The sequence below is a fragment of the Heterodontus francisci genome, chromosome 7 (assembly GCF_036365525.1).
Source record: "Heterodontus francisci isolate sHetFra1 chromosome 7, sHetFra1.hap1, whole genome shotgun sequence".
Classification (NCBI taxonomy): Eukaryota; Metazoa; Chordata; class Chondrichthyes; order Heterodontiformes; family Heterodontidae; genus Heterodontus; species Heterodontus francisci.
Genome location: NC_090377.1, coordinates 105,252,583 through 105,271,823, shown reverse-complemented (window position 1 = coordinate 105,271,823; position 19,241 = coordinate 105,252,583). Strand labels below are relative to the sequence as shown.

The 19,241-nt window shown below is 43.3% G+C and overlaps 1 protein-coding gene across 1 annotated transcript in view; it reads right to left on the bottom strand.

The window, feature by feature from the left end:
• LOC137372405 (protein unc-80 homolog) overlaps positions 1-19,241 on the bottom strand; it is a 500,647-nt gene that overhangs the window by 464,688 nt on the left and 16,718 nt on the right. The window contains exons 2-3 of the mRNA XM_068036292.1: positions 18,118-18,166; positions 16,193-16,349 (exon numbers count right to left, since the gene is read on the bottom strand). Coding sequence (XP_067892393.1) covers positions 16,193-16,349; positions 18,118-18,166 — 206 coding nt within the window. The remainder of the gene's footprint in view (positions 1-16,192; positions 16,350-18,117; positions 18,167-19,241) is intronic.

Below are 19,241 nucleotides of genomic sequence, written 5' to 3'. Positions count from 1 at the left end.
GCCTATGGCTCAGACTATGAATCAGTAGATATTTTATTCAACAAAAATGGTATATTGCAAAATCTCAAAACAATAAAGATGCTTCTGCCCGAGCTATATCTCAACATACATCGAACCTTGATAACTGATGTTCACTTCTTACATAACAGAGTCAAACTAGCCCAGTTTCTTTGATAGCTGCAGACTGACTGTTGACTCAGCCACAAAATGCACACTAAAAACCTCAACTACAGAGCTGTTCATCAAAGGACTACAGTCATTGAGAAACACAGCTGTCACTCAAAACCACAAATCAAGGCTGGGCTGATTCGTTGATCTGTGCTAGATAGCTTGGACCTATTGGTAGCTCACTGTTGGTCTTTGAGTAGCTTGGATAAAGCCAGCAATTTGTGATGGTAAAAGCATAATTAAAAAAAAGCTTCTTTCCTTCACTGAAATTGGCAGCTTTTTCTAATTCAAACATTTTTGCCAGGTCAACAATTAAAGCCAATGATTTGCTCTAATTTCTTATTTGAGTCTCTGCGATTGGTTAAGACATGTGAATGAGAACAGGGTGACCAATCAGAAGTAGGCTTGGGTTAGCGCAGGCTCAAACTGCAGTAATTCCAGTACCCTGAATGACTGAGCTGAAACTGACCAGTTTCACAAACTCTGTCAGTTTCAGTGCAGGAAATACCATTTCGGGGGAAGTAACATCATAAGTCATTTGAATAATTATTGAATTATAACAAAACAATGGGCAGATGTGAAGGTGTGATATTACTTTTCACTGTGAGGGGAGATCTGCCATCTGGGTAAATCAGTAACTTTATAACATCGTCTGCACGTTTGGAAAAGAAACGATGAAAACTTTCCCCATAACCCTGGTGTGGTGGTAAGGCGAAATTCAGAGATTGGAATATTATGAGGGCACAACGTAAATCATTTAATAATATTTCCAGCATAAAACACACCCCAGCTCCCATTCCCAGGTTTCTGCTGTCCCTATAAGGCGGTGGGTGGCTCTGAAAAGAGTCTTCGATTTGTGCTTAGGAGAAACAGTCGAGTTTTTTGACCACCAAATCCACAGGGAGTGCGGCCCTGCTGGTTTTGAGCAGACACCACTTGACCTGCTCAGTGCAGGTGACCACTTCACTGCTCCCCCATTTTCCAGGAAAACCACAAAGATCCTCCCAGGCAGTGAAACTCATCTTCCAAGGCGTACCAGATTGAAACAGAAAACCCAAAGACAGTGAGAAAGTTCCAGAAAGTTACTTAGCATTAAAACCAATTCTATAGAGAGATGTTGGTGCAGCTTTTTCAGAGAGATTGTAGGTGGCTCTTAAAAAAGAGCTGTTGTGTTTTGGGTGTTTTTCAGTACATTGCGTGGAATTTTACTTGGAGCTGGTGTACTTGGTCACTGCCTTTGTCCATTCTCACATTCTGGGCTCCGTGGCGGGTGGGAAAGCGGGGCGGGGGATGGTTCCGGATGAGGCCCACAACAGATCTCAATGCTGTGAGGGCCTTGCCCGATCCTCCTAGTGGTGGCGAGGTTCCATGGCAGCCCCCCTGCCGCTGTAAGATGGCACCTTGATTAAAATATTCAAATCAATAAAATGAATACATTTAAATAGATTTACCTGCGACCTTGAGGGCCTGCCCCGATTTTCAGCGCGGTGGCTGGCATCCCATGCCTTCAAATCCCCGTCCGGGGAAACGCGCCGCCACACTGGTAGGGAGCGGGGAGGAGGTTAAGATTTTCAGTGCGAGGTGGTGGACAGGGTCAGATAAACGTAATGGGTGTAGGGGATGGTGGGAAGGGTTGACCGTTAAACTTTGTGCAATTTGGTGGGGGGAACGTCAGATGTAAAAGGTAAGTGTTTTGTGGGGGAAGGGCAAATAGTTACTTTAATTGTTATGGGGGGGGGCGGTGAGAAAGGGGCATTATAAATGTATTTATTTATTTTTTGGGGATTACGTCTTTAAAAATTTAAAAGTGCCAGCAGGACTGGCTGCCCTTTAAAAATGGTGCCAGCGCCTGTGCACAGGCAGCTGACGCCATTGCTGGCAACGGACAACTCACCCCCTCCACATGATTTAAATGAGCTGCTGCGCGGGAGATTGCAGCAGTTCTTTGGCGTGCGGCCCACACAGGCGGGCCACCATTTTTTTGAACGCACCAGATATGGGAGTATGGGACACAAACAAGGAGGTTATGTGGAACTGTTATAATTCTCACTTGTTATAGGTCTCAGCTGGAGCACTGTGTATTATTCTCAGCTTCACACTTTACCAGGGCTGTCAAGGCCTCAGAGAGAGTGCAGAGGAGATTTACTAGAATGGTACCAGAGATGTGACAATTCAATTAATGTGGAAAGAGCAGGGGTTTGGGGTCTGTGAAGCTAGGGTCCTTCTTCTTAGAGCAGAGATGGTAATGAGACAGTTAAAAGTTGTGATCAACATTGTGAAGGGTTTTTATAGAGTAAATAAAGAGAAACTGTTTCCAGTGGCAGAAGAGTCCATAACTGGTGGACACAGAATTAGTAAAAGAATCAGAGGGGGAGATGAGGTGTCATTTTTAACGCAACGAGTTATGATGATCAGCATGCAGTGTCAAGTATCACATTGAAATAAAGTGAAGATCAGTATTCCTTCATACTAAATATATTACAATGTAATTATATTAGCTCCATATTTAGTTTGCATTTACCTATCTATGGTTTTTCAATATATGTTTAAGTGGCTCGTGATATTTTTCCTTTATCAGAAGTAGCTCTCAATGAAGAAAAGGTTGGTGACCCCTGCTCTATATGACCTAGTGTTTTCTGTTTGTTTCACGTTTGCAGCATCTACAGCATTTTTCTTTTTGTTCATAATAAAAGACGATATTCCTTTAGTTAAATAGATTGGATGTCATTCTTTGACACTTACATAGGATACTTAGATCTGAATGAGAACAATTAACATATTAATCCCTCCTTTATCTGACAGTAATCAAAACTCAAACACGGAAGAACTAACTTTGGCCTGTCCCATACAAAAACAGTCAACAGAAACCAAATTGATTCTATGACTGACATTAAAGAAACCAATCCATAATTTAACAAAAGGCTTTTGTCACAACGGGACACTAGGGAACTAGTTTCATGAAGCCCTTCAAAGAGGCTTTGAAACTCAAGGGCAGCTCCACTAACTTTGAATGTACGTAAAGCTTGGGTGGAGGTATTTGAGCTACAAATATAAGGCTGCATATAGTGACACCACACTTCCTGGTCACAATGGAGATGGGCAATTCCCCCTTCAGTGACTGGGATTGCTTTACAAACATAGGCTGTGGGCGAAAAAAATCGCACCGCCATGCCGCCATGATCTAGCACGTGGCGGCTCATCTACATACACCGGGCAGTCCGCGCCCCCAATCACATGGCGGTGGCAGGCTCTGCGACACCAGCAACGACGCCAGCTGCCTCTACACAAGCGATGGCGCCATTTTTAAAAGGCTGCCAGACCTGCACTGTTGAAGCCCGATTTCTCCGGATGGGAAAGTGAAGGCACGTGAGTACCAGCCGCCGCATGCAAGATCGCGGACTGCCGGCAAGATCGCAGTGAAAGTTATGTTAATTTATTCATGTCCTTTATTTAAATATTTAACGTTGGGTCCCGTCGCCGAGCGGCGGTGTGGGGGCTGCCACGGAGCCTCACTGCCGCCGGAAAGGTCAAGCCCAGTAATCCCGGCGCAGGCTCCGTGACGGGCCGCTGTTTCAACGATCTTCCGGCTCCCCCCGCAGCCACGGAGCCCAACGTCAGGAGCACAACAAAATTCAGCCCATAATTTTTATGTAACTTCCTACAATTTTCTGGAAAAATCACCAGCTTTTATCAGAATAAGTTGCTGTAATTTCAATCAGGAATTCTGTTTCCTTGAGTTCATAAAAAAACTTTTTAAATAGACACTGTAGACTGTCTGGTGTAGTACGCTATTTAAATAGATTCTGCTGAGTAAATAGACTTTGTTTGCTTTGCTATTCGCTAAGTAAATAGACTTTATTTGCTGATTAAATAAACATTATTTGTGTAAAATACAGTCTTTGCTTTGAGTCCTTGCATAATTCCCATCCTACCTCCAACTCTGACTGACACAGTGCAACTCATTGGCTGACAAAGTAATATCAATAGATGCTCTGCAAATATAATGTAAACCTGTGAATAGGTTGTAGCAGCAAGTGAATGAAATTTTCAGGGCTCAAGAAAGTTGACATGGTACATGTATTCAGATTTAGCCTACTCTTAATATATATCTTTGTACTCAATATCAACAACATTTAGATGCAGTTTCAGAGGCAACATGCACAGCACTCAGAAAACCATTCACCTGGTTGGCAAAAGCACATGCATACCCATGTTGCTCCAGGGTTCATTTTATTGCTAGTACAGAAATGCACTTCTAATGCCACATGTAAATCTCACAAGCACGGACAACCGCTGTCAACATATAACTACCTCCAAGTTGATGGACTTACAAAAGGTAGTTGGTAGGATGAGTACTTGTGTGGCACTCCATCTGCTTTTCTTAGTTACAATATTTACTTCTTTTGTGTCTGCTTATGAGATAAGGTTCAATTATGCCAGGTTTGTCAGATATGTAACTGGAAGAACACTTGCAGAAGGCCTTAAATGTGAGCAGCTCACTTTGTGTGTGCTTTCCCTTTGCTTCCATGTCACCACCTGATCACGTGCTGGCACTCAACACCTTGAGCGACCAACAGGCCTAAGGTCTGTGTGCCCAATAGCATGGATCCTAATTGATGCCGGGCTTTGGGAAAATAGTCCCCATAATGCTCAGCTGTCTAAATTTAATGAAGGTGTCCTAACTTTGTGCATGACATGCTATCTTGTCCTAATTTAAGCATCAGCCTTGGTTCAGTGGTAGAGCTCCCTCCTCTGCAATCAAGTACTACTCCAAACACTTAAATGCATAAGATAGTTTGACACTTTAGTGCTGTACTGTCAAATGTGCCAACTTTCAACTCAAGTGTTGTGTGCCCTTTCACACAGAAATAAAATATTTCATGGCACTATTTGAAGAAGAGCAGATAAATTCTCCCAGTGTGCTGGACAGTATTATTTCCTCAAACATCAACAACCAAAACACATTATCTGGTCATTTACCTGATACTGGCTTGTGGGAGCTTGCTGTGTACAAACTGCAGCATTTCTCTACGTTACAACACTTAAAAGTAATTAACTAACTGTGAAGCACTGTGGATTGCAAATGAGTGAGTGCACAATAGGTGCTCAACACTGGCTAGGGTAATTCTGTTATATTTTTCCTCCCTTCCTTCCAAGAAGTTCTTGTTCACCCCAGGATCAATTCTGAGGCCATTGCTGTGGTAATGTTTATGAATTACATCATGCTGTGTTTAGAAAGCAGGCTGTGCTGAGAAAGGTGGAACAGTATTTTAACATTATTGCTGTGGAAAAGCATTTAATGAGAATCTCAATGAGAAATATAAAGAGCAAAAGAGAGAAAAACATGAATAGAGTTAACAGAATATTGTATATTTTGGATGGCTATGGGGAAAATGCAGTGACTGATGATAAATGTAGAAAAACACATATTTGAAGTCTTTAGTCTGGCCTTAGGCAGGTCCTTGACTTATCTCAGACTCAAATCACCCCCTGGGTGCTATGATCTCACTGGAGCATGCTGAGAACAGAGGTAGTCTGAAGATGAAACAGTTTGATGTGCTTTTTTTGGAATGTATGTATGGCATAGATAGTTTTATTCATTTTTTAAAAGTATCTATGTAAATGGGTTAAAAATGTAGCTGCTGTGAATTAAAGTGACTAATGTAAAGCGATGTTATAACAAGCATCTGGAGCTCTCTCTAATTGAAAGCTGTCAGCAGGCAATGAAACTGAAGACTGGACCCCTGCTATATATCCAACAGAATCTAATCCAACACAATTGTAAAATTGGCTATCATACTCTCTTTATGCGGAATTGAGTATTTGCAATGTCTCAGGATAATACCACAGATGAGACTTCTATTTGTGAGGATAAGGTTTGAAAGTGCAAGTATTTCCACTGGACCAGAAAAGGTTAAGAGAAGATTTAATATGGGTTTTTGACATTATGAAGTTTTTTTGAGAATTAATAGGGAAAGGTAATTTCCTCTAGTTGGGAGTCAGTGCCAAGGAATCCTCAATTTGAAAGTGTCACCGTATGCGAAAAGATGTTAAGAAAAATTCCTTTATGCAGAGTGTTGTTGGAGCATGGAATACTTTACCACAGGGACTGGCTAAGGACCATGATATCTTCAGAAGATTTATATTTCAAACAGAGGATAATACAAGGCAAACAGCCACCAGACATAAAAGAGCAAATAGACTCTTGTGTTGTAAATTTCTCTTCTTCTATCAAGAAAAGCTATTGTCATGCAGACCCCCACCTGTCAAGAATGAGGCATATTAATTGTGTCATATAAACATTGATTTTTACACTGTTGCTGGAGCGAGGAAATGACTTGTTAAACAGATCAGCCGTGGCTGGAAAAAACATTTACATACTAACAGACAGTGCTTGTGGAGAAAAGGACCATTCCCTGACACATTCAACCCACAATGAACTTTGACCACCAGACATTGAAGATGAGGAAGCTCACATTCCAGGATGACTGCTAAGATGGCCCAATCCACAAACAGACGTGGTCAAACAAGCTAGTCACATGACTAACCTGCTGGGCAACCTGAGTTTTTTTGAATTGTACAGACAGCTTGAGAGAGAAAGACTGTTTGCTCCTGGACTAAGAAAACCTCTCCTGGCTGCTCCCATCTCTTTCTCACAAGCCTCTGGACCCACTGAGGACACGTAAACTTCAAGAGAGAAAAGTTTCCTACATCGAACAAGGTTTAAGGAGAATACTGGGCCCCAACAAAAAGCAAGACCTAGCCACAATCAAGGACTCTACAGTGAGCTTGAAGAACAGTAACCAAAACCATCTTCAGATTTTGCCTCAAACTTTTCCACTTTATTTCTTCTGCTCTTTTCTGTCTCTATCTGCACGTGTGTATCGCATATGCATGCTAGTGTGGGCGCATCATGTATCCATAAGCATAAACCAAATTAGAGTTCAGGTTTAATAAATTTCAACCTTTCTTCTTTAAACCTAAGAAAACCTGTTTGGCTGGTTTCTTTGCCTTATAATTGGAAAGCAGTGAACAAGGATTCACCAAGGAGGAGCTGAAAACAGTGTGTTTGAAATAAAACCCTGTTACATTAAGATCAGGTGAAGGCTGAAAGGGAACCCTAGACCTCTTTCTCACCTGGTCGTAACACTATCAATTTTAGAATAATTATAAAAATATTTATAATGCACCCTTTTCATCCCCTGCTCATCTAAAGTAATAAGGACACATACCATGTATGTTTCTCATGCTCTACCATTCCATTTCTAATTATTATATAACTAGCATTAGAAAAAGGCAGGATGGACAGGTTTATTCATTTTTGGAGTGTGACAAAATAAATCTTCTCCCAGCATGTAAATAGTAAGTGGGTAGTGAGAGGCAGGGTGGGTCCTATTAGGGGCAAAGAGAGTGATAGATGCTTAGAGGCACAAAGCAAAGCTAGAATACTTAATCAGTACTTTGATTCGGTGTTTACTGAGGAAGAAAATGCTGACAAAAAACAGCAGAAACAGACATGATAGAGGTAATGGATGGGGTGAAAACTGATCAGCAGGATGTACAGCAAAGTCTGGTAATGCTTAGAATGGTTAAGTCACCTGCATGGCTTGCATCACAGGTTGCTAAAGTAAGTGTGGGTGGAGAGAGTGGAAGGCCTTGCCATAATCTTCCAATGTTCCCTAGATATGGGGGAGGTGCCAGAGGATTGGAAAGTGGCAAATGTGATACCCATATTCAAGAAAGTGTGTAAGGACATAGTTAGTAACTACAGGCCCATCAGTTTAACATCTGGTGGTTAAGATTTTAGAAACAATAATCAGGAAAAAAAAAACAGGCACCTGGAGAGTTTTGAGTTAATTAAGCAGAGCCAGCACAGATTTGTAAAAAGTTTCATGAATCTAATTTAATTTTTTGATGAAGTAATAGAAAAGTTTGATGAAGGCAATGCAATAGATGTTTTTACTTGTGGATTTTAGGAAAGTGTTTGACAAAGTACCACATAAAAGGCTGGTTAACAAAATTGAAGCTCATGGAGTAGGAGGGTCAGTGCCAGCTTGGATAAAAGTTTGGCTTAAGGACAAAAAACAGTGAGTCGTGGTACACAATTGTTTTTCAGACTGGAGGATGGTAAACAGTGGTGTTCCCCTCGGGCCAGTGCTAGGTCCACTGTTTTTTTGAAATATATAAAAGACTTGGATTTTGGAATACAGAGTAAAATTTCAAAATTGTCAAACTTGGAAGTGTGGCAAAAAGTGTGAATGCTGCCAATGGTCTGCAAGAGGACATAGATTGGCTCGCACAATGGGCAGTAAAGTGGCAGATGGAGTTTCATATAGAGAAGTGTGAGGTGAGGTATTTTGGCAGAAGGTATAGGGAGTGGCAATGTAGACTTAATAGCACAGTTTTAAACAGTGTACAGGGACAGTGGGAATGGGGGTTCATGTCATAGATCATTGAAGGTGGCAGCACATATCGAGAGAGTAATTAGCAAAGCATATAGTATTGTGGGCTTCATAAATGAAGGTACTGAGTGCAAAAGCAGGAAAGTTATGCTGAACATTTATAAAGCTCTGGGAAGGCCACAACTAGAGTATTGCGTCCAGTTCTGATCACCACATGTGAGGGCATTTGAGAGGTTGCTAAGGAAATTTACCAGAATGGTTCCAGGGATGAGGGATTTTACCGACAAAATTAGGTTGGAGAAGCAAGGATTGTTCTCCTTCGAGCAAAAGAGGCTGTGTGGCGATTTGATAGCTGTGTACAAGATTATGACAGATTCAGATAAAGTAGACAAAGAAATGCTATTCATATTAGCTGACTGTACAAAGACTAAGGGACACAGATTTAAGGCTTTGGGCAAAAGATGCAGGAGGATGTGAGGAGGAACATTTTTTATGCAGTGAGTGGCAATAACTTGGAACTCACTGCCTATGAGGGTGATAGAAGCGTAGATATCAATGATTTCAGAAGGAAATTGGATGAGCACATGGATGAAACAACATTGCAGGGCTACAGGGATAGAGTGGGGGAATGGGACTGACTGGATTGCTTGACAGAGAGACAGTATGGACTCGATGGGCTGAATGGCCTCCTTCAGTACTGTAATGACATCTATGGGCAGGACCTTTCTTCTGGAACTGGGAAATGGAAGTTGGGACCATTTCCAGGTCCTGAACCCACCCCCAGGGGGAAACAGTCAGCAGCCCTGATTTTCAATGTGGTTTTGATGGCCAATTAGCAGCTGTGCAGGAACTAAATTGGGGCTGTTCAAGTGCGGGACTGATTTAAACAGACTACGGCAGCCATCACTGTGCCTGCCATTTCACTGCTTTACACTCAGTTTGGAATGTCATAGAATCATACAATGTCTCAGGAGAGGCAGAGGCCTGAAACCCGGGGCAGGGCAGCCTTTCGATTCGTGCATGCAGTCCTGGAGTTGGACCCTCTAGCAGACACTCCAGCTGAGGAGCCTCAGGGCGCATGCTGCACCTGAACACGGGAGGACTGTGTGCCCAGAATGGCTCAGAGCCATGGGGCTGCTGAGGATGTGCCAGCACTGAAACATGCAGTTTCTAATGAATAGGAGCAGTTGGCATTGGCCATAGAGGCCAGCAGTGCCTTATCTCACTCCCTTTTGTCCTTGCAGAAGAAACGGGCTCATAATGCCCACAAGAGTGTTCAGATGGGAGGAGGGATTCCCTACCTTCAAGTAGTCACCACCATGGAGGAAGTAGACTTGACATCGCCAGGGTCATGGACAATTGGAAAGTTGGGCGAGATGAAATGGGCATCCTTGGTAGAGAGGGCAATGCAATCATTAAGGGGGTGCATTGCACTCCACCTGTCCAGCAGCATATCGAAGACTGAGTTGCATTGGGAAGCCTCAGCACCGCAGAGGCTAGTTCTCATAATCTCTTCATGTCTCTCACAGGTGCAGACAGTCACCAAAGGAGACCTTCTCTATCTCCATCACCAGGCCAGCTAAGATCTGAAGAAGCACTGTCACACCTTATAAGTTCACCGTCCACAAGCACAGATACTCCTACCTCGATGGGTCCTCACACATGGTTAGATAGAGTGGCACTGGGTGACGAGCATGGCACTAGTGTGCAGGAGGAGGTGCCAGAGGCAGAGGAGTTGTGCACAGTTCCCCTCAGAGGATGGAGAACAGATACAGGGCTGCTCAGCTGGGCACAGATGTAGGGCCTCAGGAGTCACAGGAAAGAAGGTGCTACCTCAGCCAGCAATAGCAGATGTGCTCCAACATGTTGGAGTCCCCTGAGGCATTGACGTTCACAGGATGCATTCCACACCACGAAGCCTTGACTGGTCAGTGGCAGGGACAGCGCAGGGATGGCTGGAGGGGATGCCAGTTGCGACCCAGCTGAATCTCCCCTCCAGCCAGCTACAGCGCCAGCCAAGGACTTAGGCAGTCAATGAGGATGATGAGGGTGTGAGGGTGCCACCCCCCATCATCATCGGCATCCTTGGTCATCCACTGACAAAGGAAGCATCTGTGCAGCAGAAGCCTGTGATGGAGGCCGCCCCTGCAATAACGCAGGTGCAGCAACTTCTGGAGCTTCCCCCTGCAAGGACAACTGCCATGTGCATCTCAACCGCAAGCAAAGACAAGTGAGCAGGCTGCCTCCACTTCATCTGAGGCCACAAGAGGAGCACCATGTAGAAATGGCTGTTTTTTGAAAATTATTTTACGGGATGTGGGCATCACTAGCTAGGCCAGCATTTATTGCCCATCCCTATTTGCCCTTGAGAAGGTGGTGGTGAGCCGTCTTCTTGAACCGCTGCAGTCCATGTGCAGTCCATACTCACAGTGCTGTTAGGGAGGAAGTTCCAGGATTTTGATCCAGCAACAATGAAGGAACGGCGATATAGTTCCAAGTCAGGATGATGTGTGGCTGGGAGGGGGCACCTGCAGGTGGTGGTGTTCCTATTTGTTTGCTGCCATTGTCCTTCTAGGTGGTAGAGGTCATGGATTTGGAACGTGCTGTCGAAGGAGCCTCGGTGAGTTGCTGCATTGCTTCTTGTAGATGGTACACACTGCTGCCACTGTGCATTGGTGATGCAGGGAGTGAGTGTTGAAGGTGGTGGATGAGGTGCCAATCAAGCGGGCTACTTTGTCCTGGCTGATGACGAGCTTCTTGAGTGTTGTTGGAGCTGCATTCATCCAGGCAAGTAGAGAGTATTCCATCACATTCCTGACTTGTGTCTTGGAGATGGTGGATAGGCTTTGGGGAGTCAGGAGGTGAGTTACTCGCCGCAGAATCCGCAGCCTCTGACCTGCTGTTGTAGTCACAGGACTTATATGGCTGGTCCAGTTCAGTTTCTGGTCAATAGTAACCCCCAGGATGTCGATAGTGAGGGATTCAGCGATGGTAAAGCCATTGAATGTCAAAGGGAGATGATTGGAATCTCTCTTGTTGGAAATGGTCACTGCTTGACACTTCTGTGGTGCAAATGTAACTTTCCACTTATCAGCCCAAGCCTGAATGTTATCCAAGTCTTTCTACATATGGAAATGGCCTGCTTCAGAGTCTGGGGAGTCAAGAATGGGGCTTAACATTGTGCAATCATCAGTGAATCACCTCTGACCTTATGATGAAGGGAAGTTCATTGATGAAACAGCTGAAAATGGTTGGGCCTAGGACACTACTGGCCTACTCCTGGTCCTAATTTCTATATTCATATATATTCCTGTACCCTGAGGAACTCCTGCAGTGCTATCCTGGGACAGAGATGATTGACCTCCAACAACCACGACAATCTTACTTTGACTCCAACCAGTGGAGAGTTTTCCCCTGATTCCCATTGACTCAAGTTTTGCTGGGGCTCCTTGATGCCACACTCAGTCAAATGCTGCCTGATGTCAAAGGCTCTCACTTCACCTCTTGAGTTCAGCTCTTTTGTCCATGTTTGGACCAAGGCTGTAATGAGGTCAGGAGCTGAATGGCCCTGGCGGAACTCAAACTGACCATCGGTAAGCAGTTTATTGCTGACAGTGCCGCTTGATAGCACTGTCGACAACACCTTCCATCGTTTTACTGATGATCGAGAGTAGACTGATGGGACAATAATTGACCGGATTGCATTTGTCCTTTTGTGTACAGGACATACCTTGGCAATTTTTTACATTGTCAGGTAGATGCCAGTGTTGTAGCTGTACTGGAACAGCTTGGCTGGGGGCACGGCCATTTCTGGAGGACACGTCTTCAGTACTATTGCCGGAACACTATCAGGGCCCATAGCCTTGCAGGATCCAGTGCCTTTAGCTGTTTCTTGATATCACGTGGAGTGAATCAAATTGGCTGAAGAATGGCATCTGTGATGGCGGGGACCACAGGAGGAGGCTGAGATGGATCATCCATTCAGCATTCTGGCTGAAGATAGTTGCAAATGCTTCAGCCTTGTCTTTTGCACTGATGTGCTGGGCTCTCCCATCATTGAGGATGGGGATATTTGTGGAGCAACCTCCTCCTGTTAGTTGTTTAATTATCCACTGAATGTCGCAGGACTGCAGAGCTTAGATCCAATCCGATAATTGTGGGATCGCTTAGCTCTGTTTATCACACGCTACTTCCGCTGTTTGGCGTGCATATAGCCCTGTGATGAAGCTTCTCCAGGTTGACACCTCATTTTGAGGTATGCCTGGTGTTGTTCCTGGTATGCCCTCTTGCACTCTTCATTGAACCAGAGTTGATCCCCCGGCTTGATGGTAATGGTAGAGTGGGAAATATGTCTGGCCATGAGGTTACAGATTATGGTTGAATACAATTCTGCTGCTGATGGCCCACAGCACCTCATGTATATCCAGTTTTGAGCTTCTAAATCTGTTTGAAATATATCCCATTTAGCACGGCGGATAGTGTCACATAACACGATGGAGGGTGTCCTCAAAGTGAAGATGGTACTTCGTCTCCACATGGACTGTGCGTTGGTCTCTCCTACCAATACTGTCATGAACGGGTGCGTCTGCAACAGGTAGATTGGTGAGGACGTGGACAAGTAGGTTTTTCCCTCTTGTTGGCTCCCTCACCACCTGCCACAAACCCAGACTAGCAGCTATGTCCTTTAGGACTAGGCCAGCTCGGTCAGTAGTAGTGCTACCAAGCCACTCTTGGTGATGGACATTGAAGTCCCCCACCGAGAGTACATTTTGTGCCACCCTCAGTAGTGTTCACTATGGAGGAGTACTGATTCATCTGCTGAGTGGAGGTGGGGGTTGGGGGTGGAGGGGGGGTGGTGGCAGGTGATAATCAGCAGGAGGCTTCTGTGCCCATGTTTGACTTGATTCCATGAGACTTCATGGGATCTGTTGTCCATGTGGAGGACTCCCACGACAACTCCCTCCTGATTGTATATCACTGTGCCATCACTTCTGGGACGGTGATGGTGGTGTCTGAGACATTGTAAGGTATGATTCCGTGAGTATGACTATGTCAGGCTGTTGCTTGTCTAGTCTGTGGGGCAGCTCTCCAAATTTTGGCACGAGCCCCCAGATGTTAGTAAGGAGGACTCTGCAGAGTCGACAGGGCTGGGTGTGCCATTGTCATTTCCAGTGCCTAGGTCGATGCCGGGTGGTCTATCCGGTTTCATTCCTTTTAGACTTTTCTCAAGCGGTTTGGTACAACTGAGTAGCTTGCTAGGTCATTTCAGAGGGCAGTTAACAGTCAACCACATTGCTGTGGGTCTGGAGTGACATGTAGGCCAGACCAGGTAAGATCGCCAGATTTCCTTCCCTAAGGGACATTAGTGAGCCAGATGGGTTTTAATGACAATTGACAATGGTTTCATGGTCATCATTACTAAGACATAGCTTTTTTTTTAAATTCCAGATTTGTTAATTGAATTTAAATTCCACTAGTGCTATGGTGGGATTTGAACCTGTGTCCCCAGAGCATTAGCCTGTGCCTCTGGATTGCTAGTCCAGTGACATTACCACTATGCCACCGCTTCCCCTCTGCTATGCAGAGCATTGAGTGGGTCACTGGGATGTCTTCTACCTGTATTTGGGCACTGTTTTCCTTTATGAACAGCATGTAAATATTGACACACGAAGCCAGATGTGTGAGCATCCTTCTATTAATAGTGGGAGAAGAAAAGTGGTATAAAGTGGTGAAGGCAAGTAAGGGTCCATCTACGGTGATGGTGAAACCTCTGGGCAGATGTGCATCCTTCTTTAGTGGTAACAGTTTACATGTTCCAGGCTATGTCCTCAATGGAAGTGTTGGCACCGGCAGTTCAGAGTGAGCTGCATACCATATCGTTACTCCTGGGTCAGAGGGCCTCAGCTTAAATGTGCCTAGCTCAGATGATCCCTGACGTTGATGGCATCCTGACAAGACCCTCGAGCCCTGCGCAGGGCCCGGCCACCTCCCTGTGCAGCCGAGGCACTTGGTGTTTTGCATCATCCCTCCATTTCCTCCTCCTCTTCCACGACCTGCTCCTCCTCTTCCTCCGATGAGCTCCAAGGCTCCCCCTCTTCAAGGTCCACACTTCAGAGTAGAAGCCATTGAGGGCCATGTTATGGATAGTGCAGAAGAATGGACACAGGTGGGGGGACAGAAGTACCAGCACTCTTTAACAATGTAAATTGGCATTGCCAATGGATCAGGTGGGATTTCAGGGATGCCCTCTTTCCGCCCTGGTCAAACTCACCGGTGCCGGGAAACTAGCACGGTGGCCAGCACCGGTATATTTGTCCCCCCGCCTGCCTCCATTCCTGCCCCTGGCAGAACCTGAAAATTCATCCCTAATACTGTATGACTCAATTTCAAAATTTACACTCAAAGGTTAAGATCAAGTTTCAAAACTAAGAGCATCCATTCATTACAGCCATTAAATATGCCTGATGACAGAATTTGTAGTTGTGGTAAAGAAACAAAATGGAAGCTCCATGGTTTCTGTGCATCATTCCAGAGTTCTGTCTTGTTTCAAGTGGCAAAATTCAAAAGGGAATTCAGCAAAAAAGTGTGTATATGGTGATAAATGTTCCATTCATCAGCACTGGCACTCCATCTGATGAACTGAAAGCCAAATCATTTTTTTTCTGAATGAATGCATCTTTCTTGTTTAGGAATTATTTTAAATCTTACCTTACCTCCTCAAAAAAGTTAACTGAAACTTAGAATTTTTTTTTACAGCAATTAAAATGGACATGTTATTAACTTGGATGGTATAGTTAGGATCTTGATTTACTTTGTTCATCATCCCCACCATCTGTCACCAGTCTCTCAGATAAACTTATCAATGCTTTCAGCACCATCCCTCCCTGCTCGGCTACAGTACAGAAATACCCGAGTTATCACAAAGTTGACATTTCTATATGATCTGTTGGTAATGAATGCTGATAGTTATTGTCTATTTACAGAGAAAAATCAGGACTAACTTACATATTTTATTATATTCTTTTAGAATGTCAATATTTTGACTGATATGAGCATTTAGTACAAATCAAAATTTTAGCTATTGGACTGTGCATGCATACTAAAAAAAAATCTGATTTGCCACATAGGAACATAAGACTTAGGAACAGGAGTAGGCCATTTGGCCCCTCAAGCCTGCTCCGCCATTCGATAACATCGTGGCTGATCAGGTTGTGGTATCAACTCCACGTTCCTGCCTGCCCCCATAACCCTTGAGTCCCTTGTCTATCAAAAATCTATCTAACTCAGCCTTCAATAAATTCAATGACCCAGCCTCCAATGCTTTCCGGGGAAGACAATTCCACAGACTAATGATCCTTTGAGAAAAAATGTTTTCCTCACCTCCGCCTTAAAAGGTGTCCTTAAACTGTGTCCCCTTGTTCTAGTCTCCCCCACAAGAGGAAACATCCTCCCAGTATCCATTCTATCAAGTCCCCTCAGGATCTTACATGTTTCAATAAGATCACTTCTTATTCTTCTAAACTCCACATCAAATATCCAAAATGCTTCCATATGTGGAAAATACAATTACGGTTTATCTTCTAGAAAAATCAATAGGCACAGGAGAATGTGCAAAAACTCACCAAGCTTATTTCGGTTTGACAGTAGTGTAGCTGTGCAATGGAGTACATGTGGTAAGGCAGCTTGTATTAGTTCCCAGCGTGTAATGCTCTGGATGGCCTCGGAGAGTGCAGGCGAGAGACCATGTAACTTGCTCTCCACCAATACGCGTTCAAAAGACTAGAAACCAATTAAAACAGTTAAAATAAATTAATGCATTCCTTCCACAAGAAAAAATACTATTGGTGCTAAGTTCACTTCACTATACAAATGTGTTGCAGATAAGTGTTCCTGTAACCCTCCATAGTACTTCCTGCTTAGAGCTTCTAGGAGATGGAATGGACACCTTGTACTCTAAGTGTGGTGCAGATGGAGGCTTAGACCACTTTATGGCTATATTTCATTTCATTAGAAAAACATCATCATTCAGAATGGTGATCAAAAACCTCCACCTAGCAACAGTGCAAATTAGAAAGAGCAAAGAATAGCTTAAAACTATGTACAGCAGCTTGAATGTCATTATTCCAGTCCAGTTTCTAATCCATAAATCCACACCAATTGGTTAGTTTTTTTGTGTGAAAATTATAGTCAGAAAAAAGACTAATTAACCATTTAAAACAATGTTAAACATTTACAACGTAAACAATTATACTAAGATTGGTGGGTCCTGTAGTTAAGATCTTAGAATATGTTTCTTTAATGCCGTACCTTTCTTTGTTATTTGAGTGTTGGCCAGAAGCTTTCTGAAGAAAGTAAGATGCATGTTCTTTTAATGGTGTAGTAGTTTATTTATTATATGGATGATTGCTGAAATGTTCTGGAACACCACATGCAATGCCACATGTTGCATGTAAACTAAATGCTGTTAATCATATTACTGCTCACTTAAAACACCATATTTTTCCATCAGTAAGGCGGTTCACCTATGTGTATCCTTTTCCAACAAGTTAGTATGTTGAATCCAAATGAAGAGTTTCCACAGTTACCATCCCCACAATCTGTGATATAAACATTTCACTGAAAAGCACTTCTGAATAATCGAACCATTATTTGCATGTTCTTCCAACACACCTATCTCTTGCCACTATGAATGATTCACTGCCAGTCCAGAGGAAGGGCAGCAGCCACGCTATCTACTGGCAAATGTTCACCCTCCAATGGAAAAAAAAGCTGACAAATACTTGGATCAATTCAAATTAAGAATTATCTACAGTGCCTTCTACTATGCCATCACCAAGATAGACTTTTTACTGTCAAAACAACAAAAATATACGGAATATTGCTGTCAACATTTGATATGAAGGGTGAATAATTATTTCCATTCTTTAGGGGTTGACCCTACCACCAATAATAATAATAAAGAAACTAAAATGATTATTTGTTTTTCTTGGGATGTGAGCCATTCTGGCAAGGCAATATTTATTGACTATCCCTAGTTGCTCAAAGAAAGGTGGTGATGGGCCCAGCTCTTCCGCTGATGGTTATATGTTAAGGATCAGTAGCCCTTGATGCACACTGGTGCTGATGGTAGGGTATACCAGGATTTTGGCCCAGCAGCAATGAAGGAACAGTGCTTTATGTCCAAGTTGGGACAGCATGTGACTTAGATGGAACTTCAGATGATAGTGTTCCCATAATGTTGCTGCTTTTGTCATTCTTGGTGTTAGAGGTTAAGGAGCTGGGAAATGCTATAAAAGTAATCTTGCAGAGTCACTGCAGTGCATCCTGTAGGTAGTACTGACTGTGACTACTGTGGACTGGTGGTGAAGAGGATGATTATTGAGCTCAGTAGCAAGCCAGCCAGTCATGTGGTAATAACATTTAATAGCGCCATACAGAAAACAGGTGCTTTCCTACAGTTGTGTCATGTTTCAGAGCTGAACAGAAATTATGCATTGCTACCTTAGTAACCACAGTACACATGCAATGTTAAAATAAGATAGCATACCACACAGGAGGCTTCATACTGTTTGCCCAGCTTTGGTCTCAGAAATGCACTGCAAAATAAAAATGAAAAATTTCAACTGCAGTGCAATTTGTTTTAACAACTTATGGATTAATCATACGAACAGTTTAATACAAAATTCTATTTTGTTTGCAAAAATACAAAAAACATGCTCAATTTAATGGGGAAGAGTGGCTTCATCAGTACCACTTTAAAAGCTAAAATTTCAAAGTAATTAAGTTTAACATCCTTTTATTTCCTATATTTCCAATTTTTTGTAATGTTTTTGTTTATAAAGGAACTGATTTCTAATTACATGATCAAACAGACTGACTTGAATGAGTGATCCCATAAATGAGCAAGCTGATTTAACTAAAGCATACAGCTAAACAGGCACAAAAGAGCCATGAGCAAATGACTGCCTCTCTGCAGATATTAATTTAGCTCTCTTACAGTGACAGGGTAAATAACTCTTACTACCCAGTTTCCTAGTGCTCAGCCAAAGACATATTCAACAGATCAGAAAGAAAGGACAGAGAAACAAAGACATGAAAACATTAATCATAATTTCTGTAGCTATTTAAAGACAGCGGTGCTCTTCAGAGACACAAAATCCCAGGTCTGGTACCAGCTGTTCTTTTTAAAAATTGATCTGCCTGGCCAGTAGAAACACAGATGGTGAGCCAAACTGGCAAACAGATCTGCTGACAATTTCACATGCTTATTTTTTGGATTATACCCAGATATAAACAAATGCCTAAAAATGAAAAGAGAAAGAAAATAGGAAAACAGAGGAAACAAGAAATAGCTTGGAAAGGGAGAGGGCTGGGTGGGGAGGGCGGTGGTGGAGAGGGAAAAGAATCCCTCTCAACAGGAAGAATAATGTTGAAAAATAAAGAAATGACTTAAATGATTCCTAACAAAATAGTTAAAAAGTACTATTCTTTGAATTACAACATCTGAATCGGTAAATTGGGAGCAAATTATACATTAAGGGCACGAATTTCTGGAGCAGCGTGTCCCTGAGAAGGGTGCCTGTAGCGGCATTTCCAGCATGACGCGGAAGCCTGTGAAGGAGCGCTATTCTGATGTCACACAGCCCCACCGGATGATGTGCCGCCGGATAT